Genomic DNA, 22695 nt, shown 5'->3' on the forward strand with positions numbered 1-22695 from the left:
CTTGAACTTTGCCTCTGAAGCCTGACAGCTTTGTGCCTAGCTAGCAGAGGGTTAAGCAGAGGCAGAGGTTAATTTAATAACTTTTGCGGTTCACCCTGGCCAGCATTGTGGTTGTTGCCTGCGTGGTGCTACCACGCCCCTCAACCAATAAGCTGATTTCTTACAGTAAGGAAAATGCATTCCCTGAGCAGTTCTGATAGCCACTTCTATGTCATAAAACGCGCAAAAAAATGAATAACTGTCAAACTGCCGGGAGAACTTTGTGGATGAAAGTTCATGAAGGTGGATGCGAGTTCGTTCAGATTGAACAAGATCAAACGTGCCTGGGAGGGGCAAGCAGAAGTGCGGTCTGAAAGAGGTCTGCAAAGTAAGAACAAACCGCACCTTCCTCATAGTGAAGCTGCAGAGGAAATGAGAAGGTATAGTACACTGCTCTGTGCTACATTTCAAAATATGGTTTTAGGTTTTATTAAATCTAAAAACAGGAAAGTGTATTTGTTTATAAGTTTGCTCCTGTTTATACGGTGCTCGCATATAACTTATTTAAAGTGCATCTCGAAAGTTGAAGCAATGTTTTTTACTGTGACTTTGCCTGTCCGAACGGGGTTTGGAGCTCTTGTGACCCCATTATACATGTGAGCTGCGCCTGCACACAAAGTGAATTTACAGGAGGGCGTGTGAGTTGTGAGTAATCCGGGGGAATGCTATTATTCAAATGTGAGTTTAAATTGTGCTAGACTCATTTGTAACAGGGTTACCAACAAAAAAACGCTTGCCTGGAGTGATTAAATGTTGTTCATTACTGCTGTGGTTTGTTTCACTCACCTTAGCAGACTGGCGCTCATAAAAGGAATCGCGCGCTTTCACTCACTCAATATATACTTAATGACTCAATTAGTTAATTAGGGGTGTGTCGTGTTTATTGAATAAAAAGGTCTTGGTGTGTCCGAGACTCTGAACAGCCCGTCCGGTATCCTGAGGTTATTATTGCCTCTTCCTACTTAACAACTGCCAGGAAGACGCGGTTGAAAACGCCCGCCCATTAGCCTCCACAGTGTACTACCAGTTTGCCCCCATTTATCAAAGACATACATTACAGGCATGCAGATGACGTTCACTGGACGAAGAACTGAAATTGTTAGACCAGTATAACGACAGTTACATTTTGGCCGTTATTTCATAGTGGCTATGATGACAAAGTACTATATGGCAATGCATAAGCTATAGGTGATTCCTTTCATGCACAGCTCATGTGTTTCCATGTCATCTCTGGCCTCTTCTGACAGTCCTTGTCTGTTTTTTAGCCCATAGCACTTTACCTACACTTGTAAAATAAAGGTAAACTGTTGCAACGTTCTGTTGCATAAAAAGCCAGATGTATCCTATAGTTATGATAGATGTGTTCTCCGAAGTTAATTTGGAGACCAGGTGGCAGTAAATTGCAATGGACACCGATAATGTGCTCCCAGTTGCAATTAAAAGCGATATGAGTTAACCGTCATATATAGCGTATATAATATATCAGTCAGTCAGAATATCTTTATTCGACTTTATCAAAGTCATACAAAGAAGAAAACAATAAAACATTATGTACAAAACTTTTTCCCTTCATTTCCCAAAAAACGATAATATAAATATACAATTTAAAAACAGTTATACATGGTTAATAAGTATTACATTCAGAAGTAAATGTACGTGATAAAGCATTTACATTAAGGCGAAGTTTGGCAGACAGCTTTCACCCTTGAAGCGGCTACCAGAAAATTAGCAATGCAGAAAGTGATGCGGGGATTAGTCATTAATTGTAGAAAGAGCAGAGCCGGTCTCACCTGTGTGAAGCCGGCCTCTTTCAAAATGGGAAACAAATATTTTTTCCTCTGCTCTAGGTACAAACTACAAAACATGACAAAATGCATTGTATCCTGCACTGAAAACTGGTCGCAACTGCAGGGAGGGGCTAAATCCGGCTTCTGCCAGCTCTTAAAAGAACCTAGGTGAAGGTGTAACAAATTAAATCTAAACTTAGTTAATAAAAACCTGTGGTAGGGGAGTGTAACGAAACTGAGGTAAGATGCAAGTGAGGATGAGCTAACCAGAAGGCAATGTTCCCTTGCCGATGGTTTCACCAATTCATATTCCTCACGGCATGCTTCCTTCCTTTCCATGAATGACTTTTTTATAAAGTCAATATCATGCACCTTAATTTTTTCTGGGAATGAAAAAAGCTCCGGGCGACCCAGGTCTGTGAATGTTTTAGCTAGATAGGCCAGCCATGGAATATTATGAAATTTGTCCAGAGATAAAACATCATGCATAATTCTATGGTTCAGGGGAAGATCTTCGTTCAACCACATTTTTAGCCATAGAATCAAAGGGGACAAGCTTAATATGTCTGACAGGTAAGGTAGGCCCACTTCTCTGTGGATAGAGTAAGTTGGGGTTGACTGTGGAACAGAAAGCAGGGTTCTAATGAATCTATTCTCTGCTCTCTGTATTAGATCTAAGTTTGCATACCCCCACAAAGCGGAACCGTAAGACGCAATAGCCACGGGTTTACACTTGTAGATTTTTAAGAGGGCTTTCATAGGCCTGGCCCCTATCTTACCAGCAAAACCCAAGAGAGCTGATGACGATCTAATTACAGCCAGCCTCTTTGCTCTTATCTGTGGGCCCCAAGATCCTTTCTGGTCAAACAAAACACCTAGATAAGGGAATGTGGATACCTTTGAGACAAGGTCCCCCCTGCAAAAAAATGTTTTATGTCTTTTTTTATTGCACTCACGCCCCATTACCATTGTATGTGACTTAGAGACATTTACCTTAAGGTCCAAACTCTCCATAAATGACCCAAAGGCATCCAAAAGATGCTGGAGGCCAATGCCAGTGCGAGCGATCAACACCGCGTCATCCGCATACAGAAGTGCCGGAATTTGGTCACCTCCTGCATACGGGACGTCAGCCTCCAGCCCCCGAAGGTGTGCGCCCAGGCCATTGATGTAGATGGTAAAGAGCAAGGGGGCTAGTATACAACCTTGCAGTACCCCCTTAAAAGATTTAAACAGGGGAGTATGTCTACTATCATTTGTTACGCGCACAGCTGCGAAGAGCTCCTGGTGTAGACTGGCCATGAACGCGACCAAGGCTTCGTCGATGCCCATCTCCAACAAGATCAACCACAGTTTTGTCCTATTGACCAAGTCAAACGCCGAGGAGAGATCCATTTATGCTAGAAACACGGATCCCTCCTTGGCCACAGTGTATTTGGAGATAAGTAAATGCAGGTCAATGCACTGTTCAATGGTCCCTTTTCTTTCTCTAAAGCCATATTGTATTTCGGACAGCCCGCCACAGCTCTCAACATTCTCCCTCAGTCTGAATAGAAGGACTCTCCCCAAGATTTTTACGGTTGAGTCCAGGAGGGATATAGGCCTATAACAGGCAGGATCATCCCGCTTGCCTTTGTTTTTGAAAATAGGAACAATGGTGGATGTGGCCCATGAGGCAGGGACTGGGTTACCATTCACTGCATTGAACACGTTTGTCAAAACCTCCGCCCACAGTTTTGGTGAGTACATAAAAAAGTCAGCAGGGACACCGTCAGGGCCGGGTGCCTTGTGCTTTGTAGTAGCCATTAATGCTTTTTCCACTTCTTGCGAATTAAACAAGATAGGGTGTGCGGCTACAATGACCTGCGGGACATCTTTAATTTCCTTATCCTCGTCCCCATAAACATTTTTAAAATGGGACAGCCAAGCTTCATCAGAAATCACGCAGTCCATGGGTTCATTATTATCATCCGAGAATAAAGGCTGCTTAATAATCTCCCAAAATCTCCTACTGTCCTTTAGTACTGCCACTGAGAGGAGATTTTCCCATGTTTCGCGTTTGATAGTATCCTTACGATTCTTTAAGGCTAACTTATAACTTTTCCTTAATCTGGCAATATCATCTTGTACCCTAGGAATATTTTTTAGGGCTGCCAGCAGTTGTCTGTGGGCATTTGAGCATGCTGAGTCGAACCAACGCTTAGTTCCAGGAGTTCCCTTTTTTGGCTTGGCTAAAAGGTCCTTTGACACCTGGCCGCATATTGCCTCATATGCCTCTACTATTTCTTTGCTTTGGGCACAAGATTTTTTACAGATTTCTACCTTATCTTTGATTTTAGGGAAGTTTTTTGCGTAAAAATTTTCCGGGATCACTTTAGCCCATTTCACTCGCCTATCTTGGTCAGTGGTCCTCAAGGGATGGGCAAATTTTGCTGTTGTTGGAGGCGATCCCATCTGCACTCCCCATGCCACTCCAAGTACAACCGGGTTATGGTCACTAAAATGTGTTAAAACTGTGCGATAATCCATAGTCCGGTTTAGAATACCTTGTGTGACAAAGATGTAATCTATTACTGTGCCATATTGGGCACCGATATAAGTTGGCAATCTCGGGCCCCAGTCAGGTTCGTGCAAATCAAAGTTGGCAAGTAGTTCTTCTAACTCCTGCCCCTCTGTAGAATGTTCAAAGTGGGGACCCTGTGGTCCCGCGTCATCATCATCATCATCACTACTTCCCCTACAGGCTAGGTTACACAAATGAATATTAAAATCGCCTAATAAAATAAACTCGTATGCAAACTTGATATTCTGGCTTACTGTATTTAAAATGCTATCTAGGTTAGCAACGTTGCAACCTCTATGGTCACTATTCCCTGAATTATAGAAGTTTACGTATATGGTCCTGCTAGAATTATTAATCACCCTTTCAACCATTAAAATGTTATGTGAGTCGGTGACAATCTGCCTATAGCTACCTTTTAAGTCTAAAGAAAACAAGATTACAAGGCCTCCCTTGTATATATATAATATATCTTTCTCATGGAGGTGGTATAAAGTTGTACTTGTCATTGTAAAGTGTGTGCATGAGACATTGTAACTTCGTTTTGATTTTATCTGGAGTGAATAAGAAGTTAGAATTAAAGTTGGTGTCTGACTTTGACCGTGTTGTTTTTACTTGCAGGTTTTAGTAGCTGCAGAAGGACAACAGGTTGATTTGTATGAATCAATTCCGACACATATAACACACCTTGGCTTCTTCACTTAAAAAAATGGACATAGATCTCAAAGGAACCCTCCTTCTGTATATGTGCCTTACTTTTCATGTCTGGTCGACAACTCTCGCTGCTGAAGGTAAGATCTCATTATTATTCTACAGTGCACACATGTGAAAGTAAAACATGAGGCAGAAAGCAATGTAGGTATGCATAAAGTTAGTTGATCAGGTTGTTTGATACTTTTGGGGTGGTGACTGATCTGTACTTTACAAACATTTTATCAGCAAATCCTTTATTTTTTGCATCTCAATTTTTGTATTGTGTATCTAGGGAACAAGATACGGTTGCCATCCTGTTAAAAAATATATTCAAAATAGTTAAGTTATAAAGGACAGTGCATAGTGGATAATTTTTTTCAAACATTATGGTTTAGAGAAATATTACAACTAAATGACTAGTTAAACTATTCAAATTCTACATTTTCAGTTTCTGTCACATACAGCCAGAAGACACTAGTACATATCATACTACAGGTCCGAGACACTGAACCACCTACAATTAGATCTTGGAGACTTATATTCCATTGTTGTTTGAAATGTACACCAAAGGTTCCATTAATGAACATGTTTATATAGTCTCCCTTGTTTGGCAGCCAAACTACTTACACAGTGATGTTATATCTAGCTTGTGTAGGTTCTTCACAGGGTTCAATCTGAGCTGCATGGTAAACGTGAGGGATTGGGCTGGATGTAGATAACTAGAGTAACTGCTCTTCTGGAGATTTCTTCTTACACAATCTTTTGCTAGTCCCTCAGGGACTAGCTAGTGGCTACAAACAAAACAGAGTGGAGTGGGAACACTTCATCTCTGTGCTCCAGTGATGCAAAAACAACAAGGAAAGTCACCAGGAAATTAGGAGGAATCGTAGCCTGAAAATACAGAAAGTGATAGAAGGCTGGCACTCTTCTGGCAAAAGCCTGGTTACCTTGCAACCAACTGGCAAACCTCTACCATTCTCAGTCTTAATGTCCTCAACACAGGCAGCTGACTGAAACAAAGTCACATAGTGGTAAGTGATAAGATGGTGATCAATTATCTTTTTAAAGTTAACTCCAAGGGTCTCGAATTTCTGCAGAGCAAAATATAAGCTTTGATAACGAGTACTTATGAGTTTTCGATGGGGATGGCGACATCCAGTAACTCCACCAGAAGGGGTTAGCACTGCTCCCGGCATTAGTAACTCTGGGGAGTTGCGTGGAGGAACCAGTCCTACCTTGTAGCAATAATAATAATAAGGCACGAAGGGACATATTACCAAGCCTGGCGATATTAGTTTATCGCAGCTTTAGCGTCCGTTTTCGGGCGCTAAACGGCGATAATTATATCGCCCTATTAGCAAGCTGTCGCTAACTGATGTTAGCGACAACTTTGAGACAATAGCGAGCGGTTTGGGGCCCGCTTTGCATGTCAGCGATATTTATCGCTAATGACATGCAAAGTGGGCGTACCCAACCTGTTAGCGACTGAAAGCAGTCGCTAACATCGCTATCTCCTATTATCAACGCAGGCGTAGCAATGGAAATATTCGCGCTGCTCAGACCAGTTCTTAGCCTGTATGTCCAATGGTAGGTGGATATTCAGGCTAAGACACTGTTAGCGATAATGCCTGAATCTCGCTGGATTACCAGCGATATTCACGCATTTCGCCGCTATCGCCGGATATTTTATCGCTTTAGAGATTAACGTTGCTAATAGCACGTTATCTCTGCGATAATATCCGGCGATGCTTGGCGATTAAAAAAAAAAAAAGCTCAGCCCATTTAGCGATAAATATCGCCAGTTGTTGGTAATATGCCCAAAGTGTCCAAAAAGATACATTTGTTTCCCAGTTTAGGGCTATGGATGTTTAGTCAATCCTTATGTTGCTATCTAGCCAAACTGTAGGTCTTTGTGTCTCTGGCTCACTTGCTCTACATTTAAGTTTAAAAAGAATATTTATTCAACTTGAGATAACAGACAGTAGAATAATACAAAGCAATTAATCACAAGATATGGAAAATGAAAAACAAAAATAAGAAAAACAAAAAAGGTACACAATGCATAAAAACAGAAAATTACAGTCTGATTATTTATCAACTATACATACTGGAGAGACTGTAAGGTGATATTTGATATAAACAAATCCTAAAGTCTTAAGAGGGAAGTCAGGGAGGTTGTAGAACTTCCTGAAGATGAGGTGGGGGGCAAAAGTTGTGATATCTGAGCAATCCAGAAATTCACTAACAGGTGTCCAAAAGGCCTTTCATTTTAAAACAAGAGATAAAGGATGCATATATGCAGTGTCTAATCAGTGGTTGTGACAAACTGCATATCACCACGCCTTAAAAGACAATTTTGTAAAATCTTTCCAGCTAAGAGTAATTTGTTGGAAAGCGTGTGCTAATGACAAATCTAGTGTCTGTATATTAAAAAGGAACATTAACCCAAACCTCGAATATACAACCTAAAAATACATTTGAAATAGAAAATGAGACTAGGGGACAGGTGAAAAGTAAATGTTTCAAGTCAGCTTGTGGTGCAGAACAAGTCCAGCAAGTGTTTGGAATATCGTGATTAATCTTATAGAGGGTGTCAGGTGTCATAATGAGTCTGTTGTAAGTGGAAAAAAAAGTTTGTGTAGTACTAGCTGCACAGGAGGATTTCCTGATTTTAATCCAGATTAGTTTCCAGGTGGATATAAGTACAATTATGGAATGATACTCCTTCCGTGTGAGTTCAGTCTTAGACTCGGATCTCAAAGTGGGAATTTCAGGTAAATGAGACTAAATAAGGGAAGCCTTAGGACACATAGGTAGAATAGCAGCAAATTGTTTGGATGATAAAGTATAAGAGTGTGAAATAGATTTGAAATAGTTATATGCTTGAACCATAACCCCTTGTAAAAGAAGATATTTGGCTAGGAAAGTAAACGGAAGGCTAAAGAGAACCTGAACTTGAGGAAAAGTAAGAAATGAAGCTCTATTGAATAATTGATGAACCCAGATCAACCCGTTAAATCTCCAGGAATGCCAATAAATAGGATATTCTTTCACCTGAATAAATTGGTTATTCCATATAGTAGAGTTAAAAAAGGAGTCAAAATCCATGGGCGTTTCCGAGTAAAGGACAGAAATTCTGAAAAAGAAAATGGAGATAAAAAAGCTTGTCCTGAATCCCACAATAACAAAGTATATAGCGAGGGGGGTGCAATCCCTTAGCTCGTTTCAGCTTATCTAAAGACATTTGTGGCTTCCTATTACTCCAAAGGAAAGCAGATAATAATGAATTTAATTTCTTATAATGCTTAAGAGGGACATGTAGGGGAAAGTTAGAAAGAGTAAAAGAATAACAGGAACCAACATCATCTTAATGGTGTCAAGACAGCCCCAACATGATAAATGAAGTCAATGCCATTTACTAGTTAGAGAGGAGATTGTCGGAATACAGTTGTCTATATTAATTGAAACAGAAGATGAGCGAGAGGAAGAGAATTGAAGAGCAAGATATTTAAGTTGTTTAGATTGCGTAAAATTGGAGGAAGAGAAAACACAACTAAAAGTGAATTTATTAAGGGGTAGAATTTCGCATTTGTCTGTATTTAGCTTGTAGCCCAAGACAGATGAGTAAGAAGCAACTTCTGAAGCAGAAGGTAAAGAATTAGGTTGAGATATAAATAGTAAAATGTAATCAGCGTATGCAGCCAATTTAACCTGTTGTGATCCATGGAAGAAACCATAAATGATAACATTCTGGTGGATCCGAGCTATAAATGGTTCTAAGGCTAAATTAAAAAGGGAGGGAGAAAGGGGACAAACTTGACGAACCCCTCTGTGAAGGTTAACAAAAGAAGATGTGAGACCATTGGCACAAATGGCCACCTTAGGAGAAGTTAAAGAAGAGAAATGAGAGATATAATTTTCGGCCCAAAACCAAACCATGTTAAAGTTAGAAATAGGAAAGGCCAAATAAGATGATCAAAAGCCTTCTCTGCATTTAAGGCAATGGCCGCTAGATAATCAGGTAAGCTTGCAAATCTAGAAATTATATAAAAAAATAGGCAAGTATTGTCTTAGAGAAATCTACCCTTAACAAAGCCAGATTGTTCCTTGCCTAAAAGATCAGGGAAAAACACTTCTAACCGTAAAGCCAATGCCTTGGACAAAATCTTACAATCTAAATTAACTAAAGAGATCGGACGATAGTTTTTACAAAAGTGTGGATCTTTACCCACTTTTAGAATTAAGCATATGAAGGCATCTAGAAATGAGCCATAGGAGGTAGCCGAAGCAAGAAAAGAATGAATTAACAGACAGAGTTTAGGAATAAGCAATTTAAAAAGTGTGGTTAGCTGTAAAACCATCCAGCCCTGGAGCTTTGTCTTTTTTAAGAGAAAACAATGCGGGTTGGAGTTCTGTTTGAGTGATAGCCATCTCTAGGAAGGAGAAGTCGACTTGAGAATAAGTCAGTTTTGAAAACGTGGATAGATAACTCAAAATTGCAGGATCAGAAGGTACATTTTCTGGCATGTATAGATTTGTATAATATTGTTTGAATTGAGTTTGAATATCTTGATCCCGGTGATGAGAGAAGCCATTGTCATTAGTAATTGACTCAATGAATAATTTTTTATTTTTTTATTTTGAGATAGTCAGCTAGTAGCTTCCCAGATTTATTTTGACCTCCATAATATTTAGCGCTAGATTTGAGAAGATAAGAAGCAGCAGCGTCATGAGTGGATACCCTATTAAAATTAAGCTTGGCTTTAATTTGCTGATTTAGAGCTTGTTGAGAATTAAACGTATAGTAAGAATGTTTTAAATGTTTTACTTGATTAAGAATTAGCTTACACTGTGATTGAGATAGACACCTTTTTTTAGAAACAAAATTAATTATAACATCCCAAGCTGAGACCTTAAATGCATCCCTAACTGTGTGAAAAAGAATGTCTTCCATTTGATAAATGAGGAAAAAGTCTTGGGAAAAGGCTGTAAAAGATGACGTAAAGAGGAATCCAATAGTAGGGAATTATTAAATCTCCATCTTTTAGGAAGAGTAGAATTGGGTATGATGTCTAAATGCACAGATAGTGGGGCATCATCAGATATCAAAATGGAGCCAATTTTAGCTGAATGTAAGGATTGATCTAGGTTATTGGAAACAAAAATGTAATCAATTCGAGATTGTGTATGGTATACTGTGGAGAAAAATGTATACTCCCTTAAGGTTGGGTTGCAGTAGCGCCAGGCATCAGTAAGATCGCGTCTCTGAATAGCTTGTGTGAAAGCTTTTAGTGATTTATTTGGAATATAGTACTATGAAGAGTGGCTGTCTAAAAAAGAATCAACAGGTATGTTACAATCCCCAGCCAGAACCAGACTGTCATCCGAATATTGTAGAAGCTTCTGAGAAATGAAGACCAAAATTGACAATCAGGTGCATTTGGCCCATATAAGTTAAATAAAATAATTGGGGTCTTCTCGCAAAACATTTTAAGTTTAGCCATCTCCCCTCTTCATCTTTTTCCTGGGAAATCAATTGAACTTTCAAAGACTTATGACGCAATATTGCAACACCATGTTTTTTCCCCCAAGCAGGTGAAATGAAAACGTTGCCCACCCAACCCCTTCTCAGTGTCAGACTTTTGATTTCTGATAAATGAGTTTCCTGCAGGAAGGCTATACGAGCATTACATTTTGCCATATGGGTGAGAACACGCTGTCTTTTAATTGGAGTATTCAAACTCCTGACATTTCAGGAAACCATTGTTAAAACCATTGTAAACAGACAGAATGAAGGAAACAATCAGACCTTAATTGAGAGAAAGTACTACAAAGCCACAGAAGGTATAGAGAAAGGAATCTTCTGCAAAGAAGAAGATAAGTTAGAACGTTTAAAATAATAGAGAAAAGGAAGGACAGAAAGGAGAAGAAAAATAGAAAAAAAGAAAAAAGAGAACCCCATAACAATACATAAAAATACATTGAACAATAATATAACAGACAGGATAAGCAGACAACCAGGAAGAATGACATACCTAACAAAAAACCTACGAAGGTGGGGGAGGGATGGGATGGCTGCGGAGCACCATGCCTCCGAGTAGCCACAGGTGCTCCTAGCCCCGCCCCCAGCAATGGCGAGTTGTTCCTAGGCATTTGCGGTGTGCAGGGCTCTTTCTCTGTCCTCTTGCGTACTGTAGAAAACATTGTGTCATTTTTTGGATCCATTTCTCTGCTGAGCGGCTCGAGGTGGTGAAGCAGAGCAGTCTCCGGCGTCGGGGCAGTCTCTGCTGTGTTTTTCTCCCTCCCTGCTCGGATACTCGAGCGTTCCCTTCTGCGGCACCTGCATGTTCTTGGCAGGCTGCTGAGCCAGTGACAGTGGCAGATGAGAGGGAGAAGCGGAAAAAGAGAGGCTGGTGCTGCAACTACTGCAAATGTTTGTTCTGGAGTGAGACCAGCGGGAGGCAAGGCTGAGAGAGAGACACAGCCACAGACAGCAGTATTTTGGTGTCTAGCTGAGCAGTTAAAGGGTAAGAAATTGATCAATGCTATTTTCTGCGCAGAGACTGTTGCAATAGAAGAGACATAACCCCTTAATCACCGTTTGGGCGTTTGTCACATTTAAAAGGCTCCCCCATAGGGCCGAATTGCAATCTGGGTGATTGAGTCCAAGGAGCAGTAGCTCAAAATGGGGAAAATACTTAATACCCGCCAGCCCAAAGTTAAAACCCGGTGATTTCTAGCTAAAGAAGAGAAGGAGGCAAAAGAGGCTGCCCACCTAGCTGGTATGGGAAATGCTCCCCCCTTGCATGGCCTGGATTCCACTTTTGAGAGCTCGGAGGGGGAGGATGGGAACTCCTCGGTTGTAGGGGCAGTCGCAGAACAATCGGCCCAGGCAGAGGGAGTGACCGGGAAGGATGGAGTCGCCATGAGTCCTCTACTGAGGCTGCAAGAAGAAGGTGTACCTGCTTTGAAAAAAAGTGCTAGCGCCTCAAAAGAGATCAAACAATTTTCATTGTTTATTAAAAAACCTATACTTCCAACATCCTCACCAGGTTGTAGTTTGAATATATTGGGCACTAAGGACCATCCTGCTATTATAGGACCAACAGGATCAATAGTTGGGATTGATGCACCGGAATTGGGGGGCGAAGTTGTCAATCCGGATAATGTACAAGGATCATTAAATACTGTCCCTACTACCATTGACCCCACTACTGGTATGGAGCACTGGTCAGCTGCAATTCTCCAGCATAAGGAAGAAACTGCTCTGTCAACTATCCAGAGTGGGAATTCTGTAGTAAAATTGGCAACTCCAGATAATAAGCTAGCTGGCGATCAGGCGGAAGATCGCGCTAAGCGTTGACACAGTACTTCATCACCCTTGGTCATGACTTTGGCTCTGCCCACCAACTCGCAACAGGAGGAGTCGGTGCAAGGAACTTTATTTCCGGTTGTAAATCTTGTTAGCCCTAATCCTAACCTCAACTCTACTCTTAACCCCCACCAAATTCCTAATTCTGGAGGGGACTTCCAAATGAGTATCAAAGATATGCTTAATCTGATTCTAGAGGAGGTTAGAGACCTGAACAAAACCCAGATAGCGGAACTGGCCTCTCTTAATTCACGTCTAGAGAAAATCGAAAGTACAATGGGGAGCTTCCCAGTTAAGCTTCAGGAGGCTGAGGAGAGGATTTCAGCCCTGGAAGACCAGTTATCATCGGTCGTGCAGGAGGTTAAAGCAGTAGTCAAAAGCAAGCACGCTTCGGAAAACAAGGTGGAAGAATTGGAGAATCACTCCCGAAGATCGAATCTGCGCATAGTAGGTAATCCAGAGCGACCGGAAAGGTCCCAAATGGTGCAATGGGTGAACACTTTTCTGAAACAAAAAGTCATCCCTGAATTCCAAGGTGATCTCACAATCACAAGGGCTCATCGTGTTCCGGCTCACCCATTCCCCAACTCTACACTGCCACGTACTATATTGATAAACTTTGCTGACTTTCGCATAAGAGAAACTATCCTAACAAAAGCTATTCAACAGCGGCAATTTGCAGTGAACGAGACAGCTAAGTGTCTAATTTTTTCAGACATGTCAGCCGCAGCAGCCCGTCGCAGGAAGGAGTTTGTGAAAATTCTTCACTTGTTTAAGGCAAATGGGGCGAAGGCTTCTATTGCCCAGCACTCAAAGCTGAGAGTATTGGTGAAGGGCACATTTTTCATGTTCACCGATGTAGATGAAGCCCAGGAATTTTTAAAAGAGATTTCCCAGGCTCCAAAGGGTTGAGGAAAAGTTATATATATTCTGTTTGATTATTGTTGTCAGGGCATCGATTATGATTGTTTAGACGGCCAAATAGGGGGCCAAACAGAATGCTAGTACGGAGCATGGAACGCTCACTAAAGGTCACATTGCTGGGCGGGGGGGGGTTGGGAGCATCAGGGTGTAATTACATGACACCCGAGTATAATGGGGGGAGGGGAAAGTGGGGAGTGTGGTGGAGGGAGGAAGGCCCACTTTACGGGGGGGGCACGGGTATGAAAAATGGAAAAGTGAAGCTGGTTATTTTTCAGGTCTGTGTCGATTACTTGCATCTACTACCAAATGACTCTCTGCATGATGGTGGGGCTGTAGAAATTTTAGTTTGGTTTTTGATATGGCTAATAGGTTAATGTTAAAAGTTGTTTCGTTTAATGTCAATGGTTTGAATATTAGTGGGAAAATGCGGGCAATTGAAATGTGGCTAAAAACGGAAAATCCGGGGGATATTCTACTAGAAGAAACCCATATTCCAATGATGAAACTTTCAGAATTTTCAATGTTTAGATCTTGGGCAGCTTATAGGGGGTTTTCCTCGTCCACAGCCTCCTATAGAGGGACTGCCATATTTTTTAGTAAAAATCTACATGCTGAGTATGTTAATACTGGTAAGGACCAACAGGGACGTTGGTGTTGGGAGACCTGTTCATTTAGAGAAAGACTCAGACCGTTGACGTTTGTTGTTTTTATGCTCCGGTGGAAGATTGCCCTCAAGCATATGAGGAGTTGTGTCAATCACTGTTACAGGTTCCGGGGGACAAAATAGTAGGAGGGGATTTCAATATGTTAATGAACCCCCACTTAGATTCCTCAGTGCCGGGGAAAAAACAAACCAAATCTAAGACTTTTAAGGTCTTGCAGAATTATGCTACAATGTTAGATCTAGGAGATCCTTGGCGAGAAGCATTCCCTTCTAAAACTAAATACACTTGTTGGTCAGGGCGGTTCTGGTCCTCATCTCGGATTGATTTTTTTCTGATTTCACATTGTTTAGACTTTTTCCAGCAAAAATATTTTCATAGCGTTTTTTCTGATCACGCAATGCTGGCGCTGGAAATCAATTTCGGCACAAGGGCAAAACTCCCTAAGCGCTGGACTTTAAATCAACAATACCTAAATAATGAGGATTGGGTGAAGTCAATGGGGTCCGAGATTAAAGAGTTTTTAGTCCAAAATATTCAGTCTGCCGCCATAAATATAGTCTGGGACTCACTCAAGGCTTAGGTACGGGGTTTAATCATTGGAAGGGATGCAATATTCTCAAAAAAAGCGAGATCAGATAAGGAGAAATTGGAAGATAAGATCCAGGTACTTCACAACGCATTTTTGCATATTCCCTCCCCCTAATTAAAACCCAGCTTGATCAGGCCAAACGGGAACTTAGTTCCTTTTACTATACCCAAAGTGAGACCATCCATCAACAGTATTGTCAGAAGACGTATGAGAAGAGTAATTTCACGGGCAGGATCCTGGCGTGGCAGGCCAGAGAGCAGGCGGCAGCAAATCATATTAAAGAATTAATTTGCCCCCTCACTGCCTTGTGTACAGATGACCCGGTGAAGATCGGGGATATAATGTTTAATCATTACTCTTGTATTTATGGCAGGCTTCAGACGGTGGATGATCATTTATTGGAAAAGTTTCTCCAAGATAATCCGCCACCAATACTCCCGGAAACAGAGAAATTATCTATGATCAATTCTTTTTCTCTGAAAGAGTTGGAGGAAGTTGTCCAAAACCTACCTAGTGGCAAGGCCTGTGGCCCAGATGGTCTCCCCTCCGAATTTTATAAAGTTTTGGGGGAGGGGGGGGGGTTCTAATTTTTTTCCATTAATTAATTGATGCTATGTTAGAAGCAGGGGTAGTCCCAGAATCTTTCAGACAGGGGAATATAGTCAGCTTTGTAAAGAAGGGCAAGAACAGCAGTGATCCCAATTCTTATTGCCCAATAACACTGCTTAATTCGGACTATAAGATCGTCACAAGACTTCTGTCACTGAGGTTTAATAAGTATGCGGCGAACTTGATCCATTCAGATCAAAATGGTTTTATTGCGGGCAGACAACTCGCTACTAACACTCACTTTTTGACAGAGGCTCTGGATTATTTTGACATGCAGAGGATTCCAGCCCTGGTTCTACTATTAGACGCCGAAAAGGGTTTTGACCTTGTGGTTTGGGAGACACTGTTCACAATCTTACAGCATTTTGGCATTCCATCCCAGATTATATGTTTGATCCGTAATCTGTATGCCAATGCAGATGCCAATGTAGTTATTGCAGGGTCGTTGGTAATAAAGCGAGGCACAAGGCAAGGGTGCCCTTTATCGCCAGTTCTGTTTGCTTTTTTTATTGAGACCTTATCGATAGCCATTCGGAACTGTGCTGAGATTTGCTCACCAATTCTGACAATGCCAACATTAAAACTGTACGCAGATGACATCATGCTCATAATAACACCTAGAATTGACGTTCAAGCCAAAGTCTTCGAGCTGTTTGAAGAATTTGAGGCTTTAGGCGGCTATCATATTAACAAAGGGAAGACCGAAGTTTTGCAGTTTGGGAGGGTATCGTTAGATTTGCATCCCGATATCCTTGCCTCTGTCAATACCCATCCAAAGTGATATCTAGGGGTATTTTTTCAGAATCGGTTAACGATCTTTATCATTTGAATTATGCCCCTCTCCTCAAGAAGGTTCATGGCTTGTTTACTCGATGGAGTATGCTGCCCCTCTCCATCCTCGGGCGAGTGGCCTTAATCAAAATGTCTGTTCTTCCTTTATTTAATTTTCTTTTTTCTACTATACCATGCACTTATCTGGTTCTTTTTGTTCTCAGGTAGAGTCCATGTTTACAGTCTTTCTCTGGGCAAAAAAACCTCCCCGCATAGCACTGAGCACTTTATATGAAGATGTGGATCAGGGAGGGTTAGCTCTACCCAACCTTAGGGAGTACTATTATGCGTATTTTGTACAGTATTTATCTAGATTTAAGGCTTCGCCACATCCCAAACTTTTTTGTAATGATTTCACGAACTTATTTTGTAAAGACAGTCAAATCCATTCCCCCTTGCTCATTTTTAGATCCCCGAAACTAGTTCGTTATAAGTGCCTTCTCTGGTTTTTTAAAAAACGACAGGCTTTGTTCAAAAAGTACTCTATCCCAGCAATCAATTCAGCCACATTGCTAGAAGAAATCCTTCCTCTGGATTCTCTTCATCTGGCTTCAAAATGGGCGGCGGCCGGATTTACTAGAGTGTTTGATTTCTTGGAAAATGGTAAGTGGGTCACGGTAGATGAGATGGTACAATTAGTCCTGAATGATTTTATTTTGGCTAACTCTTATGGCACTTTGTATAAATATCTTATGGAAATTGATGCTTCTCTTTTAATTGAACAAAGTATGTTGTTAGATGAATTACTAGTGAGGGCATTGGATAAGAAACCGGGTGCCTGGAAGAAATATTTAGCTTCAATTAAGGGAGCTGATCTTGAGCTAAAAGCCATTAAAAAATGGTCAGATCACGAAAACGTTGAGATGTCATCCCATATATGGTCAACTATTAATAAACTTAATTTCAGTGCAATGAGGGGGGCAAATTGGCATAGGATGTTGTTTTTTAGTAAATGGTTATTATATAGCACTCCCAATTTTTTATCTAAAATACATCCTAACGAGTCCTCTCAATGTTTTCGCTGCACAAATCATTCATTTGCCAATTGGTCTCATATCATGTTGAGCTGTCCCCAAATTCATAAGTATTGGGTGGATTTACTTAGTTATTTGGGATATGAATGTAACATCCAATTTGCAGTGAATGATAAATTAGTTCTTTTCGGATTCGATCCTGATCAGTCTGTTGTGGACCCGATGATAAAATTCTTATATATAGCAATGGCAGTAGCTAGGTCGCTCCTACTGCAAAAATGGCGGACTGACTTGATTCCCTCGGTTTTGGAGTGGGGGCACAAGATGAAACTAGTAAAGAATAGTGAACGCACTTTTGCACTTCGAAGGGAAAGTATTAAGAAATTTAATAAGATATGGGGCAGCTATTTTGATTAAATGGCAGAAGGGGTAACTGTCTTTTTATGATGTATTTATAAGATGGGTGTTGTCTATTGAAATTGTATGTGTTTCTTATTGTACAAATGCATTTTTTTTATCCTTGTGCTGTGTATTATGATTGTATTATTTGCGAATTATGAACTTGGTGTAAGGATGCAAATGTTTCTATGTTTTTGGTAAAAATGTCCAGCTTCAATAAAAAAAAAAAAGGTGGGGGAGGGACCACACAAAGAAGACATCATGACTGATGCAGAGGGAGTTGCACGACGCGGGAGGGGGCAGTGCGCAAGTAATAGGGAACAAAGACATCCACGGTATAGAAAAATCATCTGTAGAATAAAAGAGAATGATATAAAGTATTAAATCAAAGAAGAAACCTTAAATTATTATACTATAACAATAAAGCTCATCAATAACAAGAATGGCACGGTACATTCCTGAAAATGACTTATGTAACAAGAAAGCTTAGCAACAAACAGTCACTTTATGGATGTTGAGGGAGCCACATCCATGACATCTGCTCTGCAGGACTTAAGAAAGTCCCGCAAATGAGAAGGATCTTCAAAAGTTTGTGTTTTCTGACTAGACGTGACTTTGAAAAAACACAGTTGAAAAAGAGCAAACTGGGCTTCTATTGATCGAAGGCCAGGTCACATACTCAGAAAGTCACTTTTCTTGTCTGCTGTAGCTTTGGCATAGTCTTGAGAAAAATATAAGGTATTTACTGACCACGCGATTCTTAAGGATCGCACAGCCGTTACGACCTGCATTAAATCTGTATATTCTAAGAAATAAAGAATGAGGCATCTATGTCTCTTAGGAGGTGAATCGGTCAAAGGAGGGCGACCCAATCTATGAGCTCTTTGGATGTTAAATTGCAGACTCTTCGTAACCATAAGACCTGAGGAAAAAAAGATTTGAAAAAAGAAAAATGGTCAACCCCTTCCATACCTTCGGGTAGGCCATAAATGTGTAGGTTATTTCGTCAATTGCGATTTTCAAGGTCTTCGATTTGTCTCTGTAAAGAAGAAACATGTATCTGTAAGGAGTTCACTTTAAGAAATAGTTCATTGAATTGCAGGATTTTTTGTTCCGCTGAAGACATATGGTCCTTCAGTGACCATCTCTCAGTGAGAGTTTGCATTTTAGCATTAGTGTCCTCTACAAAAGGGCATATAGCTCTCATTTCCTCCAATAAAAGGTAAAGAGAGGCTGCAGGTGCAGAATTTGTAGGTGAGGGTGGGTCTTTTTAAGCCTCTTAACTTGTGATTTACTGCCCTGGGCTTGAGATGACACTGCAGGTGAGATATGAGAAGAGGCCACTTTTGGCCCTACATTTGAAGTATTTCCTCAGAGGCTTGAGCTGATTCCTCTTGTATCCAAAATTGCGGCTGACTCAGAGTAAGAGAGACAGGTCACTTCAAACCTGACTTGTGGGCCCCCGCATCTCAGAAAACAAGTAAAACGAAGCCGCTGTGCATACCCTTTCAAAATTGGGTCACACAGCAAGAAGCAAAGCAGGGGGGCCGCCGCACTGCCGACATTTGCACTATCCTCCAGAGCCTCACCAGGATTCATCCATCTCCAGGGCGTGGTAAATCACGCCCCCCTTGCTCTACATTTAAGTGGAAAATGTAGCAGTGTAACTTTATTTTAACATAGGTCCTTCAAAGTCAGAGTACCCTGTAAAATGTAAAGCACAGCTTACAACTGAATGTCTTGTTACGGGTTCTTCCTCAAGGATCTTAAAAAAGTAGATATAAGTTTTTCCTTCTTATTTAGTTTTACCTCGTAGGCCCTCATCGTGAGGTGGCAGGAGTTTGGTGCAGTGCTACTAGGGATCTGGAATCTATGTTACTAGCCAGTATCTAAGCACCAAAATCCAGTCATTATGAGTTTTTTCCCCCTGAAATGGAAATTCCAGCCCAAACCCCGAATCACAGGGTCCTCTAATGAGCAGTTTCCCCATATTTTGGAAAACACACTGATATTTTCTCCCTGCTCTGAACAGACAGAATTGTCAGCTTGGGTGCTATTGAAGAGGTGGGGCATTGGGGTAGAGGAGTTCTCATTATGTACTGCTGCAGGGGAGTACGGGTGGGCAATACTGCTGTCTACATCGCCTGCAAAAAATTAGCATGCCCAGTTCTTCGAGCCCAGAATTATCAGCTCCTCAAACGTTATAATTATGTGCCCAGAGACTCATAATTGAGGTATATGTGCATTGCACGCCAGGTGAAATAGCCCAATTGGTAAAGGGAGCCATAATGCCTTATTCAGTCAGATGTGCATTTTATACATGTGTGAGGCAACATTCAGGGCCAGATGTATCAACATTGTATTTTGCGAGTCCTTAATAGCGAATCTTACCGATTCGCTATATGGACTCGCAAAATGCAATGTATGTAGCTTTTGCAAATAAATTGCGATTCCTACGCATTCCTTATTTGCGACTTGCAAATTGTGACTCGCATATAAAGAATTGCTTCCCATTCATTTCTATGGCCCTATAGGCCCATAGAAATGAATGGGAATTGTATGCACAATTTGGGAGTACCCAATAGGTACTCGCAAATTGCGCATGCAATTTCAATGGTGCAAGGGGACCAAAAGGACACCCTGTTGCACCCCTAAAATATGCATGTGTGCACATGTGGCTCACATGCATGCCCTAAGGGCATGTATGTATGCCACAAAATGGAATTAATCCATTTATATACATGAATGTGTATTTTCCATCCTTTCATTCATGTTTTTTTAGAATCAGAAAGCAACTGAGGGTCTGCAGGAATACATACAGATCCTGCTTGCATAAGAACTCGACAGGTAGGAACACATTTTCCTTTAACCCCCTGTGTTAAAACAGCTGGCAGTGGTCCCAACACAAGTTGTAGTCTGATGAGTTGTTCTTGGATTTGCTGTAGTACCTTACACACGGAGGAATTCCAACCATCATACTTTACAGCCAGCGGACGCTTCCCACGCCGCTTATAAGGTACATAAATATATGAAGTAGTCTGTTGACACTCCTAAACAAGGTTGGGTCAGACATTAGAATATATAATTTCTATTCTGTTTTTTGTAGAGTCCACAACTATGTCCCAGTCCTGAGGAGAATACTCAAACAATCAGGGTTCGAAACGCATGGACTGTCAAGTATGGGGGATTTCCAATGGGGTGTATCAGGAGGAATTGGACAAATGCTGTTTCATCCTTTTAGGCAACACCTTTCCAAAATATAACCCCTCGTCTCAAACCACAGGCACGACAGCAGGCATAGCCTTGTGATGAGATACTATCTGCCTAGTGGATATTGTTAAATCTAGGACTGGTTGAATTGGTATATATGTGCATTGTTTATATAACGGTTTTGTAGTATGTGTTTTCACAAATTTGTCATGCTTTATGTCAATATGGGTTTTGTATGACATTGCGCAATATGTGTTTTTGTTTAGCACTGTGGTTTTCAAATATGTGATTTTCTTCTCAAGACATGTAAAAATAAGTTTACTTGTTTTGTGTATCTAAATATTATAATTTAAGCTTAATAAAGCTATCGAACTTTAGAATTTTTTGGCTAAGGTTCTTGTTAATTGTATATGGAATAGCCCTCCTGGACACTCTTTTTGTTTTTAATTATACACCGGTCCAGTCCAGGTGGTTTAGGACCCAAGCCTTGCTTGTTTAGACTGCCAATAGGGCAATTTGACAGTGCCAAAAAGACCAGTCTGACAGGTCTGTGTGTGGACCGTTTTTATGGCTGTTTGTAGGCTTGTTTTATGGTCTGGTGGGCCACGTTCAAAGTTGTTTTGCCTGAAATTACCACAACCTTTGCCTGTGACAAGCACAAATGTAAGTAGTCACCCATACCTTCCAAAACACCTATACTGCCTGTCTTTACAAGGTGAAAACTACTCCGACTTGCAAAGGGCCACATTTTTATGTATTTGATTCGCTAATACAAGCTACTTTTAGTTCGGAGACTAGGCCTATTTTCTGTCCCAGTCTGATCCTGGTTGAAGGCCTGTAATTCCCCCTTTACCCTTCCCCCATGACATTGGTATTACCAGGTGAGAAGTTATCTCAAGTGGTAAAACTCAAACTGGTAAATGGGTCGTAAACAGGGGCTAAATAATCGGTGAGTTACATGGACTCAATAGGATCTCCAACAAAGTGCCTTGCTCAATCATAAATTCAATCACAGGGGTAATACTAGCAACTGTTTCAGGTGACAGGTTGTACTATGGTGTTCTAGTGCATTCAGCATTTGGCTTAACCTGGATACAGACTGGCTCAACTCCCCAGATGAGTCTCATGTCCTTTCCAGAAAAATCACAAACTAGGTCTCTCATGTATCTCTGAAATCTAATGATGAGTCCTCCTCTGTAAGCATGGTGAACAGTGAGACCCACAAGTTCTGATTCGCTAGTTTAGAGGCAATTTCCTCATTGTTTGTCTGAAGTTCAATGCCCTTCTGTGTGCAATTGATGGTACAGTTCAATTTGCACAGCAAGTCACTTCCTAACAGGCCCACAGGATTAGAATCCCACACATCAAAATAAAGATAACCCTCAAATGTCCCTATCTTCACAGGCACTTCTTCAGTAAGGGGGATTTGCTGATCGTTTAGTCGCGACTTCCACATCTTGGATTGATTTTCCCAAGAAGGATAGGTTTGGTACCTCTGCTGTTCTCACAATAGAGTGGGTAGCACCAGTTTCGATCAGAAAAGTGACATTATAGCCATCTAAATCAGTATCAATGTATGGTCCACTCTGATCTACCTCTAAGACTGTGCCAAGCGTACAGCCTTCCTCCCACGTTAGCCACTGCCATAAGGACTGATCTGAGATGTACCCATTTGATGCCTCAAATACAGGAAACTGTTGGTACAAACCCTTTTGATGGGATATGTTATGATTCCCATTCATTTCTGCATTTTGATTAAATTGGGCACTACCTGTAGTCTGGTGTGGCATCGGGGGCTGTGGTCCTTGCATGATAGGATCTTGCTAACAAGCCAAATTTTGGGTCTGAATCCATTCTGCAGTACAGAAGCATCTGCACTCACTGCACATGGTGAGCTCACTTCCTATCGGACCAACGGGAAAAATTGTATTCTCTTGTTGTTTGCTCCTCCTTCTGGTACCTTCATCTCTGCAAAAGCAGGCACCCTCTCTTACTGTCATTCCCTGCAGTAATCGGTTCATACATAGGGACTATAGGTCCTAT

At 41.1% G+C, this 22695-nt stretch overlaps 1 protein-coding gene across 2 annotated transcripts in view; it reads left to right on the forward strand.

Annotated features, from left to right (window-relative positions):
• The first annotated feature begins 240 nt into the window (after window positions 1-240).
• LOC144797774 (fatty acyl-CoA hydrolase precursor, medium chain-like) overlaps window positions 241-22695 on the forward strand; it is a 420050-nt gene continuing 397595 nt past the window's right edge. Inside the window, exons 1-2 of one of the 2 annotated variants that reach the window (XM_078668535.1) lie at window positions 241-419; window positions 5008-5177. In XM_078668535.1, coding sequence (XP_078524661.1) covers window positions 5096-5177 — 82 coding nt within the window. In that variant the 5' untranslated portion in view covers window positions 241-419; window positions 5008-5095. The remainder of the gene's footprint in view (window positions 420-5007; window positions 5178-22695) is intronic. The other variant, XR_013603460.1, reaches the window with a different exon arrangement.

The sequence above is a fragment of the Lissotriton helveticus genome, chromosome 12 (genome assembly GCF_964261635.1).
Source record: "Lissotriton helveticus chromosome 12, aLisHel1.1, whole genome shotgun sequence".
Classification (NCBI taxonomy): Eukaryota; Metazoa; Chordata; class Amphibia; order Caudata; family Salamandridae; genus Lissotriton; species Lissotriton helveticus.